The following is a 21,752-nucleotide window of genomic DNA, read 5'->3' as shown; positions in this document are numbered from 1 at the left end:
GTCAGAGATATGCAAACAATATGTGGATTTCCTGCCATCCGTTCATCATTCTTCATTATCTGCTGCACTGAACTCATCATGTCTGCTCAGAAGTCAAGCAAGCGAACCACTACATTATCAATCACTGCTTGATTTTCTATCAGTGTTGACCAAACATTGGCAATCCATTTAGATTATTCGGAGAAAACAATTACATTAACCTAGATCTGCAAATATTGCAAACATGAATTGTATCCCGTTAAAAACAATTGCCGGTAGTTGCCTTTTAGTCAAAATATGTTCAACAGTAATTAACAAATTAGTTAATTATTGTGTACCGACCGTATTGTTTTTCAGTGTGTTATTTGAATACTGTACAGTGTGTAAACTAGAAAATAGAATGGCAATTATTATTATTATTATTATTGAGCCTTGATCACTTTTTTTTGAAAGAGCTCTTGAAATATTATTTTGCATAACTAACGACTGTGGACCAAATAATTAAACTAGTCTGAAGGTATAAATCAAAATGTACGTCTATTGAGTACATATTCAGCATTTTAAGAAATACTGATCACTATCGAACCAATTCAGGGTAAACCCCGTCCGCCTACTGCTCGCAGCCCGCTGGGATAGGCTCCAGCAACCCCGCGACCCCGGTGAGGAATAAGCGGCTCAGAAAATGGATGGATAGATGATCGCTATCATCAGGCACGTCGTCTCAAACATCATTAACCTTTCCTATGAAAGGGTTTGTGTTATGTTGCTGAAGAATCAAGATGACGACTTCTGCAAGCAAGAGTAACATTTTAATACCAACTGCCACATCACGTCTGTGAGCCCAGTTTTAAACCCATATAACTTGGATGGCAGATTTGGAAGATGAAGGCCAGTTCATATTTACCTCGCAAATATTCACGTGACTACCAGATGCGGTCCAATAAAGCGCGGTGCCTCCAGCCTGGATTAAGACGAGGTCCGGGTCAGCACAATCTGGCCACGTTGGGATAACGTTGCCGCCTTCGGCTCCAATGTGACATCGCAAGCAACTCCGATTTGAAAACCTTCTCTTGTGTTTGTGAGTGCGCGTGCACGTGGGGCCTTGTAGCCATGGCAACCCCCGCCAGGTGTTCATATGCGAGCCCGATAATTCCACTTGTGATAAAAAGCAAGCATATAAGGTCAGTGGTATTCAAAGGAGTCCAATTGCGCCCTCGGCCACATTCCAGACTCTCTCCACGCTTGAGTGACAGCTCTGATATTTTCCACTCTCGGCAAGATTTGGGGCTGTTTCAAATGTTGACATTATGATGTGATTAATACACCCAATAATTGTGTCGAGAGGAGGTGCTGGCAACAGCCACTGCCCGCAAAGTGAACGGGTGTCACTGTTGCAATAGGAACATGTGACTAGAAACGCAAGCGAAGGGGAGGAGCCAACGGTTGAAGGCGCAAGCGGGCTGAAGGGATACAAAGTGTCGCAGGCCGCGCCGTCGATGGGCTTTCAGGAGCTCGTGTTAAGCCAAGAGGTTTGACAGCTGGATTTAAGGAGAGGGGAAAGGGCTATAGATCGGAGTCGGGGCGCTACATGCTGCAGATTAAACTCCCATCCTCCTCCTACGCCATTTTGGGGGGCGTCTCTCACATCATGGGCTCCACTCTTTGGGCCGTGATTTGCAGCCGGCCGCGGCTCTCCGGTAGCCTCGAACATCGGATTTTCTCTTGCGGCATCGGCAAGGCCAATCTCATTTCATCGCAACGCACGCTGACCATGCATGGTGAGAGGGAGAATGTGATGAAGACGTGCATAATTAAGGGATTTTCCCATTTTGGCTAAGTTTAATTTTTGGACAGACAGGAAGCAAAACATTTAGCTGTGTCACACTTTCATAAAGATAATTGGGCAACTGGATGGAGGGGTGGATGGATGGATGGCTTAATGGATGGATGGAGGGGTGGATGGATGGATGAATGGATGGATGGATGATGGATGCATGGATGGATGGAGGGATGGATAGGGGGTGGATGGATGGATGGAGGGGTGGATAGATGAATGGAGGGGTGGATGGATGGATGGATGGGTGGATGGATGGAGGGGTGGATGGATGGATGGATGGATGGATGGATGGATGGATGGATGGATGGAGGGTGGATGGATGGATGGATGGAGGGGTGGATGGATGGAGGGGTGGATGAATGGATGGATGGGGGGTGGATGGATGGATGGAGGGGTGGATAGATGGATCGAGGGGTGGATCGAGGGGTGGATGGATGGATGGATGGATGGATGGAGGGTGGATGGATGGATGGAGGGTGGATGGATGGATGGATGGATGAATGGGTGGATGGATGGAGGTATGGATGGATGGATGGATGGATGGAGGGGTGGATGGATGGAGGGATGAATGGATGGATGGGGGGTGGATGGATGGATGGAGGGGTGGATAGATGGATCGAGGGGTGGATGGATGGATGGATGGATGGAGGGTGGATGGATGGGTGGATGGATGGATGGAGGGTGGATGGATGGATGGATGGATGGGTGGATGGATGGAGGTATGGATGGATGGATGGATGGGTGGATGGATGGAGGGGTGGATGGATGGATGGATGGAGGGTGGATGGATGGATGGGTGGATGGATGGAGGGGTGGATGGATGGATGGATGGATGGATGGAGGGTGGATGGATGGATGGATGGATGGATGGGTGGATGGATGGGTGAATGGATGGATGGATTAATGGATGCTTAATGGATTGATGGATGGATGGGTGGATGGATGGAGGGGTGGATGGATGGAGGGGTGGATGGATGGATGGATGGATGGTGGATGGATGGATGGAGGGGTGGATAGATGGATCGAGGGGTGGATGGATGGATGGATGGATGGATGGAGGGTGGATGGATGGATGGAGGGTGGATGGATGGATGAATGGGTGGATGGATGGAGGTATGGATGGATGGATGGATGGATGGAGGGGTGGATGGATGGAGGGATGAATGGATGGATGGGGGGTGGATGGATGGATGGAGGGGTGGATAGATGGATCGAGGGGTGGATGGATGGATGGATGGATGGATGGAGGGTGGATGGATGGGTGGATGGATGGATGGAGGGTGGATGGATGGATGGATGGGTGGATGGATGGAGGTATGGATGGATGGATGGATGGGTGGATGGATGGAGGGGTGGATGGATGGATGGATGGAGGGTGGATGGATGGATGGGTGGATGGATGGATGGATGGAGGGGTGGATGGATGGATGGATGGATGGATGGATGGAGGGTGGATGGATGGATGGATGGATGGGTGGATGGATGGGTGAATGGATGGATGGATTAATGGATGCTTAATGGATTGATGGATGGATGGGTGGATGGATGGAGGGGTGGATGGATGGATGGATGGATGGATGGTGGATGGATGGATGGAGGGGTGGATGGAGGGTGGATGGATGGATGGAGGGGTGGATGGATGGATGGATGGAGGGTGGATGGATGGATGGATGGGTGAATGGATGGATGATGGAGGGATGGATGGATTAATGGATGCTTAATGGATGGATGGATGAATGGATGGATGATGGATGCATGGAGGGATGAATGGATGGATGGATGGATGGAGGAAAAAATGGATGGATGAATGAATGGATGGATGGAGGAAAAAATGGATGGATGAATGGATGGATGCCTCCACTGCTTCCTTTTTGGTCTTTTTCAGGATAAGAACAATCTTCGAAGGAGTGTTCTTATCCTGAAAAAGACCAAAATCTTCGAAGGAGTGAAATCAGGATCCACACTGCAGTTGCCCCATTACGTTGTTTGCCAAGCGCCAAGAAACAACAATAGAAGTGGAATGTGACAAAAAGAATATGAACACATAAGCGCACTATTTATTGACCAAATGGCACAATCATGTGGCAAATATGTTTGCACTTGCAATTTATGGACGCTGGCGGCCTTAAGGGAACTCAACGTCTCATCAAACCAAGCACGTACGTGAAAAGATTTGTATTTCTTGCCTCACTTTGAATGGGAAAGTGCAAAAATTGAAATCCTTGCAGATGCCGCATGCCGCCACGCACGCTTTATTGCAAAGGACGGCGTTTCGGTCAGAAGTGTTTGCACCGCTGGGATCTTCAATCACTCGCTCGCTATGTTTCACATCTGTACGTGCGGGTTGAAGAGCGGCTGTGTTGACCTCGCACATAGAGATGATGGTCATAAATTGGTCTGAAGTCTCATTTTCCCCGCAGGATTTTGAGCAGCTGCCACAGCTTAGAAGCCACTTTGCTGCGGCGGCCCCCACAGCGGGCGAATGACAGAGATAATGAGAACATTTTATGGCCTGGCTTGATGACCAGGGAGAGGCCAGCGTATTGCGAATGCAAGAGCTGTAAATAGTACATAATAAGCACCGCATGGCCGAAATCCGCTGGCCTTCCATTAAAAAGGAAAGAAGATAGTGGCTCATTTCACCTATTGCACCCACGGCCAGGCTCGGGTGAGAGAAACATGATGCCAATGACATGAGGCGGGATGGCGAAGGAGACGGGAAGAATTATACTGCCACCATGTGGACGACAAGACACATTGCTGCTTCATGGCGGAAAATGGGAACGTTGCGAGAAATAGTTGAGAACGAGAACTTGCCAGTCAGTCAATATTGTTAAGCACTTAAACCACCTCGCAAGGAGAAACGTCCGCCAGTCACTGTTCTCTTATAATCGTGACTTTTAAATGAGGATATAACTATAATGTGCACATAATGTTGCCAGTGCCACCCCAAAGAAAATACATCAAAATCAAAGAATTGACATTTATAGTCTTCATTTGAACATACTGTTTTCAATTTATTTTCGTCATTCACAATTTGAAATGGCATCATGTAAAAATGTCAGTGAGCTAGAAGAAAATAACTATTCCTTATGAACTCCTTTTGTTGGACTATTTAAAATAATTAATTAGTCATTAACATGTCAATATTGTGCATGGTTTTCATTGTAACATGAAAACTACTTTGAATAAGTACCTTGTACCTTGTGTACCTTGCACTGGAAAGAGTTGACGTGATAATTGCATTACCACAGCATTTAAAAAACGGACAATCTTTCTGGGATACAACACCCTCCTTGGGAATTGACATTGAATAATAATAATAATAATAATAATAAGCTGGTCATAATGCTTCAGCTAATTTAAAAAAATATATATATATACATTTTTTTTAGATGTACTTAACCACTAGTCACAGCACTGACACGTTGGGATTCGTGAAATTAATCCAAAGCAGGTTTTGTTGAAGTCATTTAAAAAATATATACATGTTTGATTAGCAATTGGCCAGGCAAACTTACAGCAACCCAATGTGAATTATTCCTAAGAACCGTGTCGGAACCGAAGGGGGCGCCAATGCAACCAAATCCTTGTATGCCAACACCTATAACAGAAGAGGAAGAAGCTCTCGGCCTTACTCGCGTGTTCTCGGCCGCTCGGCCGTCTTCGGCCCTTTCCGGACATCCGCTCGTTTCTTGCCGATTCCCCGCTGTCGTCGTAGCCCTCGTCCTCCTCTCGGTGTTGTTGTTCTCGGTGACGCGACGGAGGTGTAGCCTGACGCGGTCGCTTACGTGTCGGTCTGAATAAAAGTGGAGCTCCGTAGACCCGGGAGTGACGAAGCGAGTCTGTGTTGGTAAGAGGATACGCATCCGATCTTTGCTAGACAGTTAAATGGCTGCCCGCAACGTTTATTTGCGGCTTGTATCCGCACAACGCCAACAAAGAAATCATGGCGGCGGCGTTGCAGAGGCTAACTAAAATGAGTCAGTCGCTGCAATGCTTGCAAAAAAAAAGAAAAAAAGAAGTCAGACTTATACATTAAAAAAAAGAGAAATTAAAATCAAATCCAATTCATAACACCGTTAGACTAAGTTACAGAAGCAGTTTGTCTGATACATTTGAGCAGCTCCATTGTTGTGAAATAAACATGAAGCATATAAACTGTGTGGGACTCAGTTATAGAATTTTCCCTCGCAAATCCTCCATGTCTGCAACTTTGCAATATAAATCACCTTAAGTTTGAATTAATCATTGGATGCGCGTTTTTAATCCGACCACTAACGACTCGCGGTGCGAATGCGAAGGAAAGTAAACGGTCTTATTTCAAGCGGAATTAAAGTTAATACGCGTTCATTAGCTTGTTAGCATGCTAACGAAACAATGTTGGCCACGGGGGCTAGCGGCATGCTACATGCACTATATCTGCACACAACTAAGGCAGCGAGACCGCAAATGGATGCATTGGACTGCGATCGGTTTGCTAACCCGGTTCATCGTTGCTTATTTTTTATTGTGTTTATTTTGTGGGAAAGAAATGCGTGCACGCGTGTTCACGATGCCACACCCTCCTTCGGGATGCCTTCAAAAGTTGCTAAGGTCAATCAAGCATCCCCGCTGGATGACAGCTGTGCACATGAACGTGATGAAGACACTGACTTAATACTAATGCACATACATTTAAGGTTTTTTTTTCATCGTGCAGGTTTTAAATGACAATGGAAGCTTGTGCAGATACACAGCAAAGTGGTGAAACGGGTGTGAAGCAAGAGTCTGACATTGGCCTGGCCCAGGTAACCACATCACATCGCCGCTGACATCGTTTTCAATATTCTAACCCAATGATTGGCAGCCAGTGTGCTGCGGGAAATTATCCACTGTTAAATATTTTGACCCCCCAAAAAAAATCCACTTTTTGTGAACCGGTTTGGTAAATGGTCGGGATAGACCGATTATCGTCTGGGCCGATTATCGCTGCCAATATTTGGCTTTAAAAAAAAAAAAAGATCTGAAAGCCGATACAGATGGTTTGACACTGAATGGTCGCAAATGCAACTCTTTTTGGATTTCCATCCAGATTTGTAAGGTATATTGCAAAGATGTTCACTGTTTTTACTTGTCGCAATAACGTTTGGAGTACATTTTCACTAGTGTTGACTCGATATCGGCATCGGGAGAGGCCCCGATCAAAACAGCGGCATTGGCAAGTACTAACAAGTAACATGCCGATTGCATGCATTATTTCCGACGCTAATATAGGACTTTGGATACCGCATTTTATATCTTGCTTGTGCACGACATTCACTGACGTGTGATGTGTTCACTGCGTGCTGAGCCAAGATGTCCGATTGGCCCTTCAATGCTCTGAACCAATGGCAGGGCAGCTTTTTCGTTGGGGGAAAAAAAAAGTAGTTATCGGACGGTGTGGTATCGGCATCGGCCGATACTGCAAAACTGAGTATCATATCGTGGGCCAAAAACGGTATCGGAACAACACAAATTTTCACCATCTGTGAACATTTTTTGAAAACGTTTTACAAATCCTGACGAAAGCCCAAATTCGCTACGTTAGCAAGCAAACATTCAGTGCTCGTTGAGATAGCAGCTTTCGAGGTCCATTTCAAACATGGTCAACCTTAGGGAACTTTTTATTTGTTTGTATTTAGATTTTCACTTAAATTTATGAAAGATGCTGCTGACACTGGAAACTACCTGCAAAATAAAATAAAAATAAAGAAAGTGAAAGTTTAATAGCATTTCAACAATGTTTTTTATTTTAAATATTCACGCTGATATTTTCTGTTTTATTGCAAATTAATATCAGCTTAAATGATTGGTTATCAACCTCTATGAATACTAATCATCGGGCCTGATAAAAAAAAAGCCATCATCCTATCACTTAGTAAAGGTACGACGTGAGATTTCTTTTCTAACGTGAGACGTACGCCTTGGCTAAGTAACGCTCGGGAAACTCTGTTGTCGTCTTATCGGTGACCAGAAAGTGTCCTAAGTGTCTGCGCTGTGTTGCCGGCAGGCCTCCCTCGCATCGAGCCAGACGTCGTCCGGCAGTCCCACGGTGGCCTTGGTGCAGCTGCCCAACGGCCAAACGGTTCAAGTGCACGGCGTGATCCAAGCGGCCCAGCCCTCCGTCATCCAGTCGCCTCAGGTCCAAACCGTTCAGGTGCGCCACCAAATGCCCGGCGCTTGCGTCGGCAAAATGCAACACACGAAATGCTTTATTCCTTGCACAGATTTCAACGCTTGCCGAGAGCGAGGACTCTCAAGAGTCTGTCGACAGCGCCACGGATTCCCAGAAGAGGCGAGAGATCCTTTCCAGGCGACCTTCGTACAGGTATGTGCTTTCTTGTTTACTTTTCCCGCAACCTTGTTCAAAATATTGCCTTTCCAACGTATCGCGTGTCTTATTTGTCGGAGTCGTCGGGGCTGAACAATTATTTGAACGGCTTGCGTTGAACTTAACAAGCAGTCTTGATTGCCTTCAATTAGTTCACGTGTCGCATGATCGCGGCGGAGCTGACCAAAGCGACACGAGTGCCTTGGATTTTTAGTTTGCATTGTAGCCTACTTATAAAAAAAATTTATTTGAAAAAAGTGTACGTGTGAAGTCTGTTTTAAAAATCGCCCATCAGTGATTGGATATTGCTAAGAAAAATAAAAACAGAGGAACAATAAACATTTATTTACTTAGAAACTAAATGTACCAATTTTTCTATGTGAATATATTACATGGAAAAAAATATGATTACGTCCACAAATATTTCAAATAGTCACATTTTCGAGCCGATACCTTGATATTTTTACTCCTATTGGCTCATGCCCGTTAATAAATGTTCCCGGCGTGTGTGTGTGAAAGCGGCTCCTTGCTCTGGAGCCGAGCAGGCGCCGCTTGCTGGTAAACCACAAGAACATTTTTGCCATCCGGCATAATGGACACATCATTTCGCTGAACTGTTACAATAAAAATGCAAGTGCGTGAATGTAAAATATTGGGATATGTATGACCTTAAAGGTCGTGTATTTGGCTCCAATAAATGAGCAGTCAACTAAGATTAGATTGCGCATGTTAATGCCATTAAACACCTCCGGATGGATACGTCATTTCGAAGTAACGGACGTGCTAGCTTCGGCGTTAGCCACCTCCAACACGTAGCATCACACTCGAGTCACAATCAGGCAAGTACAGCATTAAACATGAATGGATGATGGCAATAATGAGTGATGGTTGCGCAACTGTAACGCCGAGAAACTATGAATTGATACGTTTTTATATATATATATATATATATATTTATTTTTATATATATATATATATATATATATATATATTTATTTTTATATATATATATATATATATTTATTTATATATATATATATATATATATATTTATATATATATATATATATATATATTTATATATATATATATTTTTTTTATTTATATATATATTTATTTTTATATATATATATATATATATATATATATATATATATATATATATATATATGCTACACTTTGTATTAAGATTGAATGAAGGTTAATGCAACTGCATCTATCGATGTTGCGTCTTGCGTAAAAAAACTAAACATTTACGCTGCACTTATTCAATGTCATTGTTTTTCCTCATTTCAAATAGGCAAGAAAATAATAATAATAATCATCAATATTGATTCTTGAAATACTTATTTGTCCTACTAGGAACTTTATTTCACTTTTTATAGTTGCCTTAACCTCTTATTAAAGGTTCATTATACCTAAATTCGGTCTTTATTTCTCCACGTCCTTATTTTAAAAAGCATTTTTTTTTTTAAATCCACTCATGATTGAATGAAACACTTGTATTGTGGTACACTTTTCAGCCATGTTGGCCAAGTTGAAGAGATGAAGTCAAAGATTTGTTTGCATTATTGTTCTAATCTGATTTATGACTTACTGACTTCGGTGAGTTTGCAAAAATGTTCTGAAGTTGTCGTGAACGCTTGAAAGACGACAAGGCAAATTGTTTACCAAATGAACAACGTCTTTCATATTAATTCATGCTTCATTTGCCTTCATTTTTGTGTAAGATGATTTTGTTTATGAATGAATTTCTTGTTTAAAAGATAAATCCGTACAATACAATAATCACATATTAAAGCACAATTTGCTTCTTTTTTCAAAATGGGTCGGCCCAACTCGATCGTCACGCACGTCTGCTCGTCTGTTCAGGAAAATCCTCAACGACTTGTCATCCGACGCTCCGGCGGTTGCGTGCATCGAGGAAGAAAAGTCGGAAGACGACTCGGCCCCGGCCATCACCACCGTCACCATGCCGACGCCCATCTACCAAACCAGCAGCGGCCAGTACAGTACGTTCGCTGCCCGCCGCCGGCTTGCAATGCGGCTTTGAAGACATTTAATGGCTGACGTGTCCAAAATCATCTGCCCCCCCCCCCCCCCCCCCCCGCAGTCGCCATCACTCAGGGAGGGGCCATCCAGTTGACCAATAATGGGACCGATGGCGTCCAGGGCCTGCAAGCGCTCACCATGGCCAACGCAGCCCAACCTGGCGCCACCATTTTGCAATACGCCCAGACAAGTGATGGGCAACAAATCCTGTTGCCGAGCAACCAGGTGGTTGTACAAGGTGAGAAAAGATGGCGGCCGGACACGGTTTCTTTGGTTTTGATCTTAGTAACTTTACCTCTTGTGCTGTCACTCGTGAATATTTTTAGAATCGACAAATCTATTGATATTGATTTCCAAAGTAAAAATGGATCTTATTTTGATGAAACGCCGAAGATAATCCGTCTTCTTTCATGAAGGACTACAGAAATCTGTGAAACAATTACTGTTGGTATGCTGAAAGCAGAGGATTTGGACAATTTCCTATTAAAAAATGGCTCCAAACGATTGCTCGATTATTAACTCATTGACTGGCAGCCATTTTCGCTGAAGCAACCCCCTTCGCTCCCGGCTGTTTGACTGGATTTTGACTGATTTTGACTCTTCTATTGATAGAAAACATGGAACCTACCAAGAGAAATATTAAAGTCTCTTCTGTCATCAGGGAAAAAAGTATATTTCTATCTGTTTCCGTTTTGCAGCAATTAGCGTTAGAATACAGTTTATTCGCAAATCTGTGTAACACAGTAAGGTTGATCTCTTATACTCTGCTGCCACCTGCTGGCCGTTTGTGTAATAACTACCATTGCTTTAAGGCTGCATCAAAGCTCCAGCATAAAAAAAAACCACTCAAAGAAAATGTATAAATACGTCTTTGGGACACTTAAAACATATTTAAACATTTTTGGGAGCAAATTATTTAAAATAGTTGTCGATTAATTTTGACAGCTCTATTAGTAGTGTTGTTCCAATACCGATACTGGTATCGGCAGAAGCCCTCGATATTGCATGAAAAACGGTGGTATCGGTATCGATGAGTACGAACAAGCAACATGTCGGTTACCATGAATTCTGACGCTGAAATTGGATTTTGGATGCAGCATCTTGTGTCTTGCTCTTGCACGACATTCACTGACGTGCCGAGCCAAGATATCCGATTGGCCCTTGAATGCTCTGAACCAATGGCAGGGCAGCTTTTTCACGTTGAGTATCGTGGGCCCAAAAACGGTATCGGAACAACACTTATCTATTCGTAAACTTTCCTCTCGCCCTTCAGCCGCCTCTGGAGACGTTCAGGCTTATCAGATCCGCACAGCGCCAGCCAGCGCCGGGGTTGTCATGGCGACCTCGCCTGCGTTGGGTATGGGGACGGGAACCGAGGAAGTCACGCGCAAAAGGGAGGTGCGCCTTATGAAAAACAGGTACGTCGCTGGCGATCCTGCGCCATAACAGCCCCGCAACCCGAGACCGTTTTTCCAAAATGTCCTTTTGCCGTCTCGTCCAGGGAGGCGGCCCGCGAGTGTCGCCGGAAGAAGAAGGAGTACGTCAAGTGTTTGGAGAATCGCGTCGCCGTGCTGGAGAACCAGAACAAAACCCTCATCGAGGAACTTAAAGCCCTCAAAGACTTGTACTGCCACAAATCGGAGTAGGCGCAGCCATGGGAATGTACAGAGACTCCACGAAGAGCCATGCAAATGGACGCCACTCCACTTTTCTCTCTCCTTGTTTTGCTTCCTAAAAAACAAACACAAAAAAAAAATGGCAAGAAATTCATGTGGCCCAGTAAGCAAAATGAGCTGCCAGTTGCAAGTGTGAGTTCTGTCCCGTTGACGTGGTGACGAGTGGGCGTGTCCTCAGAGGAGCGCCCATAAATGGAAGGGATTTTGTCACCCATGGAAGTGCAAGATGTCATCGGCGGGCGCTCGGGATCGAAGCGTTGCCCCCCCCCCCGCGCGGCCACGCCCGCTTCACTCGGAGATCAAACTGCAACAGCACAAGCAGTTTCGCCCTTTTTGCATCTTTTTGAGCTGTGTTGATGTTTTCCTTCCGCCTCCTCCTTTGCCATTTGCCCTCTTTGCTCGCTCACTTTGCCTTGCTACGTGAACAAACGTGCGTGCGTGCGTGCGGCTTTTCATGTTTAATGTCGCAGGAAACGCAAGCGATTTGTGGACTTTCTTTTAAAATTGACAATTTGTCTCTAACCTTATTACTGCAGGGTCAATGTTTTTTGTTTGTTTTTGTTTTACTGATCATTTAAAAAAAAAAAAATTTGAAGACTGGATTTCCACACATCTGCGTTTGCAATAAGGTCTTTTTTCAGACCTGCAATGAGGAAAATGTGGAGAAAGAATAACGGACATAACGCGTGTGTGCGATCCAAGTCATATGAAATGCTTTTTGTATTGTGGCTTTTATTCTAATCATTATTTTCTTATATTAAAAACCAAAAAGAATGAGCCCCGCTTACAACTTGTTATGCAATACGTGCATCGTCGCAGGCGGCCCGCGACGATGCATTTTCACTTCTCGGACTTCCGTCGGGAAAGTTGAGAAGTTCCAATGAGTAAGACGAGTTTGTATAGAAAATGCACTTTTCCTTGCTGGAACAATCCGGATATAAAAGTTGTGTCGGAAAAGTTCCAGGCCCGGTTTTCGAGATGGTTCAAAATCCAAATGACAAGTTTGAAGTAAACGCACCAGGTTGGGTGAGTGCTTCAACACAACCATGTTCTTGGGCCAGCACAATGTGTGAAGACACGTTAAAAAGGGGCGGAGCCATGAGTTGTGCCACAACGCTTGACGAGCAAAGTCGACGCCACGAGCTTTTTGTAAACGTGCCGGTTGATGGTCTTGCCGAGACTTGGAGGGGGGAAACTATCACATGGTTTGGATTTGAAATCTATTTTCCGTGTCACTTTGTATTCCGTATTCAAACGTGAAACGCTGAAGCGACTTAAAACCGTCATTGATCACAACATGTTGGGAAGGTCAGTTTCCATCTTCAAAATCATGTCGCACACGAATTTGATAAAGGTGTGTTGCACATTTGACTTTTTGGTCAAACGAGGATTTGCAAAGCGCACCCACGCCAGGAAGACTTCATTCGTGATGGAATAACATGTTTTCTTAGGTATGATGTAAAATGAGACTTTGTTATAATTCTTGTGGCTTTTCATTGATTTTCTCAATGTCTGCACCGACTTGTACGATACGTTATGTTAGAGCTGTTACGTTTTGGCAGCTGTTAATAAAAAAAAAGTCTTTCTCATAAGTTGCATTGCAAAACATTTATTTAGATTAGACATCTTTACAAAGAAATCATAAATCCCTCCTAGGCAGTTGTTTCCAAGCTTTGTAAATATGAATGTCCCTACTTTTTTCATAGAAAACCTCCTCGACAGTGAAACGCCCCCTCAGCATGTTTAAAAATGTGCGATCTCGTTCGTAGCGTATCCTGCATGCCAGCAGCACCGCCGTGGCTTCGGCGCACAAATGCTGAAGAGTCCGGATCAGCGGCACAAACGTGTCCTCCAGGTAAACGATGTCCGCTCCCAGGACCAGGTCGAACCCCCCCGCTGGGAAGCGGGCGAGGCCCTCGCCCCAAGACAGCTCGGACACCACTACGGATTGCTGAAGGTCAGAGGGCAGGTTGGCTTTGACATTGGTAGAAAGGAAGTCCAGAGCACACTTCCTGTCGGTGACGGTCACGTTGGCGCCTGTGAAGTCGAGAAAAACACAAATTCACTTTTTGAAGCGTGAACACTGCGAAGGCATATGCAGTCACGGTCACGACATCGGGTGCGATTTACCCAGCAGAGCTGCAACGATGCCCACCAGTCCAGTGCCCGCTCCCAGCTCAATGGACACTTTTCCCTTGAGATCCACATGGCCCAGCTCCAAGTACATACACAAGACAACGGCCTGCAAAAAAAAAAAAAAAAAGCATGATCATATTTCGAGCACATCGTCGAAGCGTTCGATCGTTCGATCGTTCACGTGACCGACCGCGTCCCACACAACCGCTGCGACTCCAAGCGTCCTCCAATCCTGAGCAATGAGGATGTCATGACCGGCAAAATGAAAACGCGCTGATGAATTTTGAAGTTTGGAAAGCGCAGGCACCACATTCTCTACATACGGAACCAGAGCCATGCCAGTTGAAATTCAATTGCGTCGACAAGTTCCACTTCCGCTGAAGCTGAGCTCACCGTCATCACCGCTCTTGCGAAGTTGCCACGCTGTTGCCCTCTCCTGGTGAATATGATCACTACATCACAGTATGCGAACAGGCGTGATTGCAGGAGGTCGCACTTGCAAGTTTACAAATGTCACGCCCATTTTGATTACATATTCATTTAACATATGCGATAGGCAAGAAAAGGGCCAAATCACATTTAGCATTTACATATCAAAACAAAGAACATACACTAGGGCAGGGGTGCTCAAGTTGGGTCCTCGAGAGCCCCTATAACTAACACACCTGGATTCATGATCAGGATCGTTATCAGGCTTCTGCAAAGCTTGCTGATGAGCTGATCATTAGATTCAGCTGTGCTGCAGGAGGGAAACACGGAAAACAGGCTGGATAGGGGCTCTCGAGGACCCAGCTTGAGCACCCCTGCACTAGGGTTTTATCTTTCCAAAAATGATTGAAAAATCATTTCATATGATGAGTTTTTAGCCAATCACATCAAAGTAACCAATTATTAAGTATAATGGTAGATGCACAAACACAATTTTCGATTCATGTTGCTATTCAAAATAAATGATTCAAGACGTGGCATCCATACGTGTGTTTATTAAACTGTAATGCACATTCATTAAAGCACATTGCAAACAAATAGCTTTTTTGAAATCAGAAAGTAATCTTCTAAATCCCGTTAGAATGTTTGCCATTGTCGAGTGTGGTTTTCTCTTCTGAAACAGATTGACGTCATGTAATAAACACCGGAGTAAAGTATAAATGGCGACAAATGCATTACCGGAAATGTTACGGCGTCTTAAATGGCGTATCTCAATTATCTTGAAAGTCATTCCCCGGATATGACGTTTATTGGAAGCGCAAGTGGTCGGCCGTCCGTCACCAACTATGTGCAAAACATGAGAGCTAACGTGGGATGTCGTTTGACAAATCGAATTCGTTTCTTCTATGTTCAATCTCCCTTCAGGGCCATTGATTGTGTTTATCTTTGTACCTTCGCTCGACGCTAGCTTTGAAAATTTTCGCTCCGGTTATTATTAATATCAAGCGAAGTCGTGGATCGGAACGGGATGCGGAAGCGGAAGCTAGCCGGGCAGCAGCTACCCGTGGGTCAAGAGAAAGCGGTGACTTTGTGTTTTTTTAAATCTCTGCTAAGTAAGATGACCTGACATGTTTGACACGTTGAAGCATTTGCCATCTACGCTTGAAGCCATCCAAAAATGCGGCGGCGCTTCCATTGCTTCGCGCGCGCCCTGAACATGTCAGCTGTTCAAGACATGTCTGCTTTGTTTGCATATTTGTCAAACAGCGCACATCCTTGTTCTCTGAAGCTAAGCCACCTTTCGCCGAGGAGCCTCGCACGCCGGCTTTTACACACTTAAGCCTGCGCGAAGTTAAAGGGTAATAGTCGAATCGATAAGAAATCGACTCGGATGTTCTAGTGTACGTGACGTCACACCTGACAACTCGCGAGCTTGCAGCCACATTTCTTGTCAAATAAGCAATGGGTGGCTCGGTGTCCTGCTGCGTCTCCCCGAGAGGGAGTCCCAAGAGCCGCAGGAGGGAGCTGGAGCTGGAGGAATGTCCTTTCACCGCAGAGGATGTGAGCGAGGACACTGGGACGTACCTGCAGCACATCAGTGACCGAGAACTCCCCGATGGTGAGAGGTTCGAGCGCGGCAACGTCGAGCAGCGGGATTCACCTTGTATTGCATTTCCTTCCGTTTCAGAGCTGGCCCAAGAGACCAACCCATCGGACCACCCGGGAGCCGACACCTTGTTCCTTAACAAGTCTCAGACGGATGGTGCGTCTTTCTCCGACATTGTGGTTCGCCTGTGAGGTCGCCTAAATGCTATTCTGTTTCTCACCTTTGAATTTAGTGCGAGAGAAACGGAAAAGCAACTACATAAGCAATGTGAGTATGCCTTACAATTGTCGTTTTCGTCTTCATTCTTTGCTCACTCTGGATACATTTTGAAGTACATATGTGTAGCAATGTGTATATAAATGTGTGTTTTTTTTAATGAGTTGTTTGAGCTAGTAAAACAAAACACTTAGCTTAGCTTGATTAATCGTATCCGCTAAAGGGTTAGGGTTTAGAATTGTAGATATCAATGTGAAGCTAAGATCAGCTGGCGGAGGCCCCCGCCATCTTGTCAACCTCCAGTCAGTCGTACTGAAATGATTTTGATAGTTTGACGACTGGCTGGCTTAATGTAAGGTTAGCTTCCTCTTCCACTAAACGTGCGCGTTTCCCACCAGATGTCCCCCGGCCTCGCCATGAGGAAGTACAACTCGTGCTCTACGATCTTCCTCGATGACAGCACGGTCAGCCAGCCCAACCTCAAGAACACCATCAAATGGTACGTGACTTTGCGTTTGCGCTCCGGCACGTATGAGAGCTGGCAACGTTGAGGGTACGCATGAGAGTTCCTAAAAAAAAAAAACCCTGCAGCGTCTTTAGTAATGATCAGGCGAGAAAAAGGGGGAAAAAAGAGAAAAAAAAAAAAGTAATGATCAGGCGTGGTGAATGCAAGTCCACGATTCGAACCCTTGTCCTTCCATCTGTTCTGGGCGGTGGCGCACGTCCCAAACTGATATCTTTCTTTTCTTTTTTTGTTTCAGTGTGGCCATGGCCATTTACTATCACATCAAAAACAGGTGAGAGTCTTTTGCTCGTTGACTTGATATGAATATTCATGAGGGCATCTTCCGGATAGCGACGCCAATGAACTTGCGCAACAATTTAGAGAAGCTTTTAGCGAAGCGTTAATGAGCTCACTGTAAGATGCAGTAACTGGTGGTTCGTTTCTGCTGAAGGGACGCACACAGGAAATGTTTCCAAGGTTGAAATGCATGATAGAATTGTTAACTTTGAAATTCTCAACTATGAAATTGTGTGACGATAAAAAAAAAAAAAAAAAGACAAATTCTGTACCGTGCACCGTTAATTCCACACGGTCTTCAATTGCAGGGATTCCAGTCGCTCACTGGACATATTTGATGAGAAGAAACATCCTCTGTCGGTGAGATGAAAGCGTTTCGCTTTTCACCGGAATGCGTTTTGGCTGACGAAATGCGGTTTGTGTCTCCGCAGCGCGAGAAAGTTGCAGACGACTACTCGGCGGTCAACCCCGAGCACAGGCTCATTTTCCGTTTCATACGCACGCTGTTCAGCTCTGCGCAGCTGAGCGCCGAGTGCGCCATTGTGACGCTGGTGAGTTCATGACACTCCGTCGGCACCCGGACGTCCGTACGTCCATTTCTTTGACACGATATAGCGGCAATTCACAAGAGTTAGCGTTATCACAAGGCGCTTTAAATAGGGAGCAAAAAAACACTTTAGACTGTCATCAGTCGTCGTCAGGCAGATTTTTGATTCATTTTCATGTTTAAAGAGTCCAATTAAAATTCTAAAATCAAAAGGGATTTGTAATGAAATAAATGTTTGCTTGTGTGTGTTTTCTGCTTCTTTTGTGAACAACGTACAAACTGTTTTTTGGTTTTTTTTCCAGCCAGGAAATTATATTTACAATTGTATTCTTACAGTTTACTCTCCCTCTTCTGCAGATCTACTATGGCAAAAAAAAAAAAAAGACTAAATTGTCATACATCAGAATATTGCAGATTTAAAACATTTTTTTTTTATGTACATACTAAAGAGAACTGGGCCAAGTATATTACCCTGTGGAACACCAGTCCATACATTTATAGCAGCGGTGCCCAAGTCGGGTCCTGGAGAGCTTCTATGCCGCCTGTTCTCCACGTTTGAGCGCAGCCGAATCTAATGATCAGCGAATCGGCGCGCTTTGCAGAAGCCCGGTAACGATCCTGATCATCAATCAGGTGTGTTAGTGGAGAGAAACATGGAAAACGGCAACTCTTCAGGACCCAACTTTGGGCACCCTTGATTTATTGGAATGGCGCTAATTGGTGATTATGAAGAGAGGATGCGATGAACAACACAAATGGAGCTGTAGTGCGAGGAAATTGCACATGATGACCACTTTGAAAACAGGATTCACACTGACAACCCCCCCCCCCCCCATCTTAAGGATATCTTGACTTCTGGATGACGATTGTGTCTCACAGGTGTACTTGGAGCGGCTGCTAACGTACGCCGAGATGGACATCTGTCCTTCCAACTGGAAGCGTATTGTTTTAGGTGCCATCCTGCTGGCCTCCAAAGTCTGGGACGACCAGGCGGTCTGGAACGTGGACTACTGCCAGATCCTCAAAGACGTCGCCGTGGACGACATGTGAGCGCTGATTGTAATCGGACACGTTGAGCCTCCCCACAATTCAGTGCGGCGCGTCTCCATTTTTTGGCGCCATGCGGCGGCGCAAGCCTCGTTTTTAGCCTGTTGGGGAATCGGACTCCGTTCTGGCCGTTTGTTTGTTTTCCGCCCGCCCGTGTCGCACCCGATCATTTGGTGGGCGGCTGAAAATAGATGGAACTCTACGTCGGATTCTGAGCTCTTTGGATATGTGTGGTAGATGTCATGTCCATCCATTTTGTTCCGCTTATCGAGGGTAGGGTCGCGGGGGGTGGGGGGGGGGGGATGCCACGGCACCCATGGACAAAACTAAACCGCATTTTGTGCTAGACTTGCACTGGGCACGAAAATTGAGTCCTTAATCTAGAATCAATTACCTGAGGTCAAAAGTCAAATCAGTCTTTTTTTTATTGCTCTTGCATCTTCAAGCGAGGGCTGCTCAATTATGTAAAAAAAACAAAAAAATCATTATTCAAACAATTATTTATTTTTTGGTACAAAACAAGAAAATGTTTAAGCATTTAAAAATATTAAGACCAATTTAAAGAAAGAATATAATAATAATAATATAATAGAATAAAAAAATAGAAATGATGTAAGTTCCTTTTGGACCAAACAGAATTTAGAATAATATATATTTATTTATTTATGTTGGCAAAAACTTGAAGTTGGAGTGGAGAATGTGCTCTGTGAAGATTTTGAACAAAACAAGAAAATGTTTCAATGTAAAAAATAAGACAAATACAATTCTTTGAAACACTATAATTATGCAAGTTCCTTTTGGATGAAACAAAAATTTAAAAAGGTGTAAATGTCAAAAATGAGTATGATTGATCAGTTTTTTACGATGATGCAGATTTTGTAATTGTGGAGTGTAATAATTGTAATTGTAATTGAATTTTGATGAATTGCGCAAACCATTTTGAGGCAACTCCTCCTCCGACGCAATCTGTTTGAATTTCCAGGAACGAGATGGAGCGTCAGTTCCTCGAGTTGCTCCAGTTCAACATCAACGTCCCGGCCAGCGTCTACGCCAAATACTACTTTGACCTGCGCTCGCTCGCCGATGACAACAACTTTGGCTTCCTGGCGGAGCCGCTCAGCAACAAGCGGGCCCAAAAGCTGGAGGTGAATACGAGCGGTCGCAGGCGCTTTGCCGCGCCTCGGCGTTCTGCCGCTCACAGACTTGCGATGTTGTCTTCAGGCGATCTCCAGGCTGTGCGAGGACCGCTACAAGAACCTGAGCAAATGCTGTCTGCGGAGGTCCGTCAGCGCGGACAACTTTGGCGCTGTCGCCAACACGAAGGCAATACTGTCCTAATTTGGAAGCCACCGAGCGACGATGGGCTACGATCCCACACGTTTGGACCGGAGCTGGAAGTTTTTTCAATGATGGCCGCTCACTCCGATATTTTGCAGAGCGACATTTCAAAGTGTCTTCACAAACGTTTGGATGCGAGCGACCCTGTGGCGTCGTCCCTCGCATGGAGACCAAAGTCCGTTTTTCTTTGCTTACTATGTAGGCTGTTTTTGGCTGAAATGTAACACACTTTATTCAACTCAAATAAAATAAGTACAGAAGTTGTTGCTTTTTGATGCGGGACCGAGAAGTTCTGAAAAGAGTCCAGGATCCCGGAGAGAATTTGTTGGGCCAGAAGTTGTAAGGAAGAAAGTCGCGTTACCGAGGATGAGCCCTGCGTCATACTGACAATAGTTTTTTATTTTGATTAGTCTTGTAAGCTCGTCGTCAATGTTGTCATGCTCGTTAGTACCATCAAGCAAACCAATTTATAGGAAACAAAATGTTTTATGGAGACCCAAAGGAGGATCCTAATAAATCGTGGTGAGGTTTTGGAAAAAACGTGGACATCGAGGAGTTCTGGCATCAGTGAATTCTGGAATCTATCCAGAATCTTTTGGCAGGAGAATTGTGCAATACAAATTTGATTACATTAAAAATGTGGTATCTATCATGGTGGAATATCAATTTTTACATCCTGCAAGATATTTTGCTGCACCACACAAAAAAAGCAATCCACGCACACATTAATGTAAGATGAGTTGACGGATATCGCACTGAATATCTTCCACAACATTTGTCAGCTTCATGAAAAACAAGACCGCATCCTGGTTTTGCTTTCATCCAGCACAGCTTCCGTTCGTTGCCACTTGTTCCAGAATTGTACTACGCGCTTTCCTCCACTGGGTGGCAGCACTGCAGTGCCTACAGTGAGTGAGCGCGTGCATGTGGCGTCTTCCGGTGCACGTCCGCTTTATGGAATAAGGTTGCGGCATTCCGGCAGCGTTTTCCAACGATCATGACGCATTTTATGGCGCCTCTTCCTACGAACCAAAAGAACTAAATAACCAAACTGTCAAACTTCGCTTGAGTTGAGACACCGCCGGGTTTTAAAATGTATTGATTTAAAATGTCAAAATCCTCTGATAACTCTTAAATGTGAATGTTATTTATTTTTATAATTTCATTTGCCCCCCAGACACAACCAGTTGCCTGTTTTCAGCAACAACAACAAAAAAAGAAAAAAGGTTGAAGCACTTTCACATGCAGGAATATTCAGCAAGATACATTCGAGAGCAACCAATAATGACCATATTCAATGTTTAGGCTTTGTTCATATCCATCAATATGGACAATTCCGAGGATACGTCACAAGTCAAAAATGGCGGTCAACTCTCCGCTCATTGAAAAGCATTGGACTTTACATCCCTGGAATTTGATGTGTGAGTATTGTTATGATTTCAAAATGTAATGAAATGAACGTCGGACCAGGATAACAATCGGCCTGCTTGCTATCCTCGTCACAGGCGAAAGCGCCTGCTGTTTTGTTTTCAGCGTAAAGGAAGCATTTATTTTGCGTTGCATTGCGGGAATGCTCGGATGTCGACAATTGTCCCTCCGACGACATCAGTGATGAAGGTTCAGCAAGTTGGGGTCCATCGTGTTCATGCAGCACAAACTTATTTTCCAGCTTTTGTCACATCACCTTCCACATAAACGGAGTCATCGTTGCGTTTTAAAGTCAATTATATTCTCG

At 44.5% G+C, this 21,752-nt stretch overlaps 3 protein-coding genes across 3 annotated transcripts; 2 read left to right on the top strand and 1 right to left on the bottom strand.

Moving 5' to 3' along the window:
* The first annotated feature begins 5,492 nt into the window (after positions 1–5,492).
* On the top strand, positions 5,493–12,673 carry LOC147180119 (cyclic AMP-responsive element-binding protein 1-like). The gene is made up of 8 exons (XM_086069911.1): positions 5,493–5,669; positions 6,519–6,606; positions 7,848–7,994; positions 8,065–8,165; positions 10,041–10,180; positions 10,282–10,458; positions 11,494–11,638; positions 11,722–12,673. Exons 2-8 carry the CDS (start codon positions 6,526–6,528, stop codon positions 11,864–11,866), a joined length of 936 nt encoding a protein of 311 aa, XP_085926037.1. The 5' UTR covers positions 5,493–5,669; positions 6,519–6,525; the 3' UTR covers positions 11,867–12,673.
* An 816-nt stretch (positions 12,674–13,489) lies between these two features.
* On the bottom strand, positions 13,490–14,444 carry LOC147180118 (protein N-lysine methyltransferase METTL21A-like). Its single transcript, XM_086069325.1, has 3 exons — positions 14,223–14,444; positions 14,027–14,138; positions 13,490–13,933 (listed from the first exon to the last, which is right to left on the bottom strand). The coding sequence occupies exons 1-3, from the start codon at positions 14,367–14,369 to the stop codon at positions 13,536–13,538; spliced, it is 657 nt and encodes a 218-aa protein (XP_085925451.1). The 5' UTR covers positions 14,370–14,444; the 3' UTR covers positions 13,490–13,535.
* An 828-nt stretch (positions 14,445–15,272) lies between these two features.
* Positions 15,273–20,277, top strand: LOC147180117 (cyclin-Y-like protein 1). Its single transcript, XM_086068503.1, has 10 exons — positions 15,273–16,079; positions 16,149–16,223; positions 16,300–16,334; positions 16,682–16,782; positions 17,045–17,080; positions 17,394–17,445; positions 17,517–17,636; positions 18,512–18,678; positions 19,662–19,824; positions 19,901–20,277. Exons 1-10 carry the CDS (start codon positions 15,923–15,925, stop codon positions 20,015–20,017), a joined length of 1,023 nt encoding a protein of 340 aa, XP_085924629.1. The 5' UTR covers positions 15,273–15,922; the 3' UTR covers positions 20,018–20,277.
* The last annotated feature ends 1,475 nt before the right edge of the window (positions 20,278–21,752 follow it).

The sequence above is a fragment of the Leptonotus elevatus genome, chromosome 2, assembly GCF_054856555.1.
Source record: "Leptonotus elevatus isolate MCC_2025b chromosome 2, RoL_Lele_1.0, whole genome shotgun sequence".
Taxonomy (NCBI): Eukaryota; Metazoa; Chordata; class Actinopteri; order Syngnathiformes; family Syngnathidae; genus Leptonotus; species Leptonotus elevatus.
This window is presented reverse-complemented; position numbering and strand designations above follow the sequence as displayed.

What these genes read in the sequence shown, in the direction of transcription:
- LOC147180118 (XM_086069325.1), bottom strand. Translation starts at nt 14,369, where the DNA reads ATGGCTCTGGTTCCGTATGTAGAGAATGTGGTGCCTGCGCTTTCCAAA. An exon ending in CAGCGGTTGTGTGGGACGCG is followed by an intron (nt 14,139 to 14,222) that starts GTCGGTCACGTG and finishes TTTTTTTTGCAG; the next exon opens with GCCGTTGTCTTGTGTATGTA. An exon ending in CATCGTTGCAGCTCTGCTGG is followed by an intron (nt 13,934 to 14,026) that starts GTAAATCGCACC and finishes TCGACTTCACAG; the next exon opens with GCGCCAACGTGACCGTCACC.
- LOC147180119 (XM_086069911.1), top strand. Translation starts at nt 6,526, where the DNA reads ATGACAATGGAAGCTTGTGCAGATACACAGCAAAGTGGTGAAACGGGT. An exon ending in TCCAGGCGACCTTCGTACAG is followed by an intron (nt 8,166 to 10,040) that starts GTATGTGCTTTC and finishes TCGTCTGTTCAG; the next exon opens with GAAAATCCTCAACGACTTGT. An exon ending in GTGCGCCTTATGAAAAACAG is followed by an intron (nt 11,639 to 11,721) that starts GTACGTCGCTGG and finishes CGTCTCGTCCAG; the next exon opens with GGAGGCGGCCCGCGAGTGTC.
- LOC147180117 (XM_086068503.1), top strand. Translation starts at nt 15,923, where the DNA reads ATGGGTGGCTCGGTGTCCTGCTGCGTCTCCCCGAGAGGGAGTCCCAAG. An exon ending in AGTGCGCCATTGTGACGCTG is followed by an intron (nt 17,637 to 18,511) that starts GTGAGTTCATGA and finishes TGTGTCTCACAG; the next exon opens with GTGTACTTGGAGCGGCTGCT. An exon ending in AGCGGGCCCAAAAGCTGGAG is followed by an intron (nt 19,825 to 19,900) that starts GTGAATACGAGC and finishes TGTTGTCTTCAG; the next exon opens with GCGATCTCCAGGCTGTGCGA.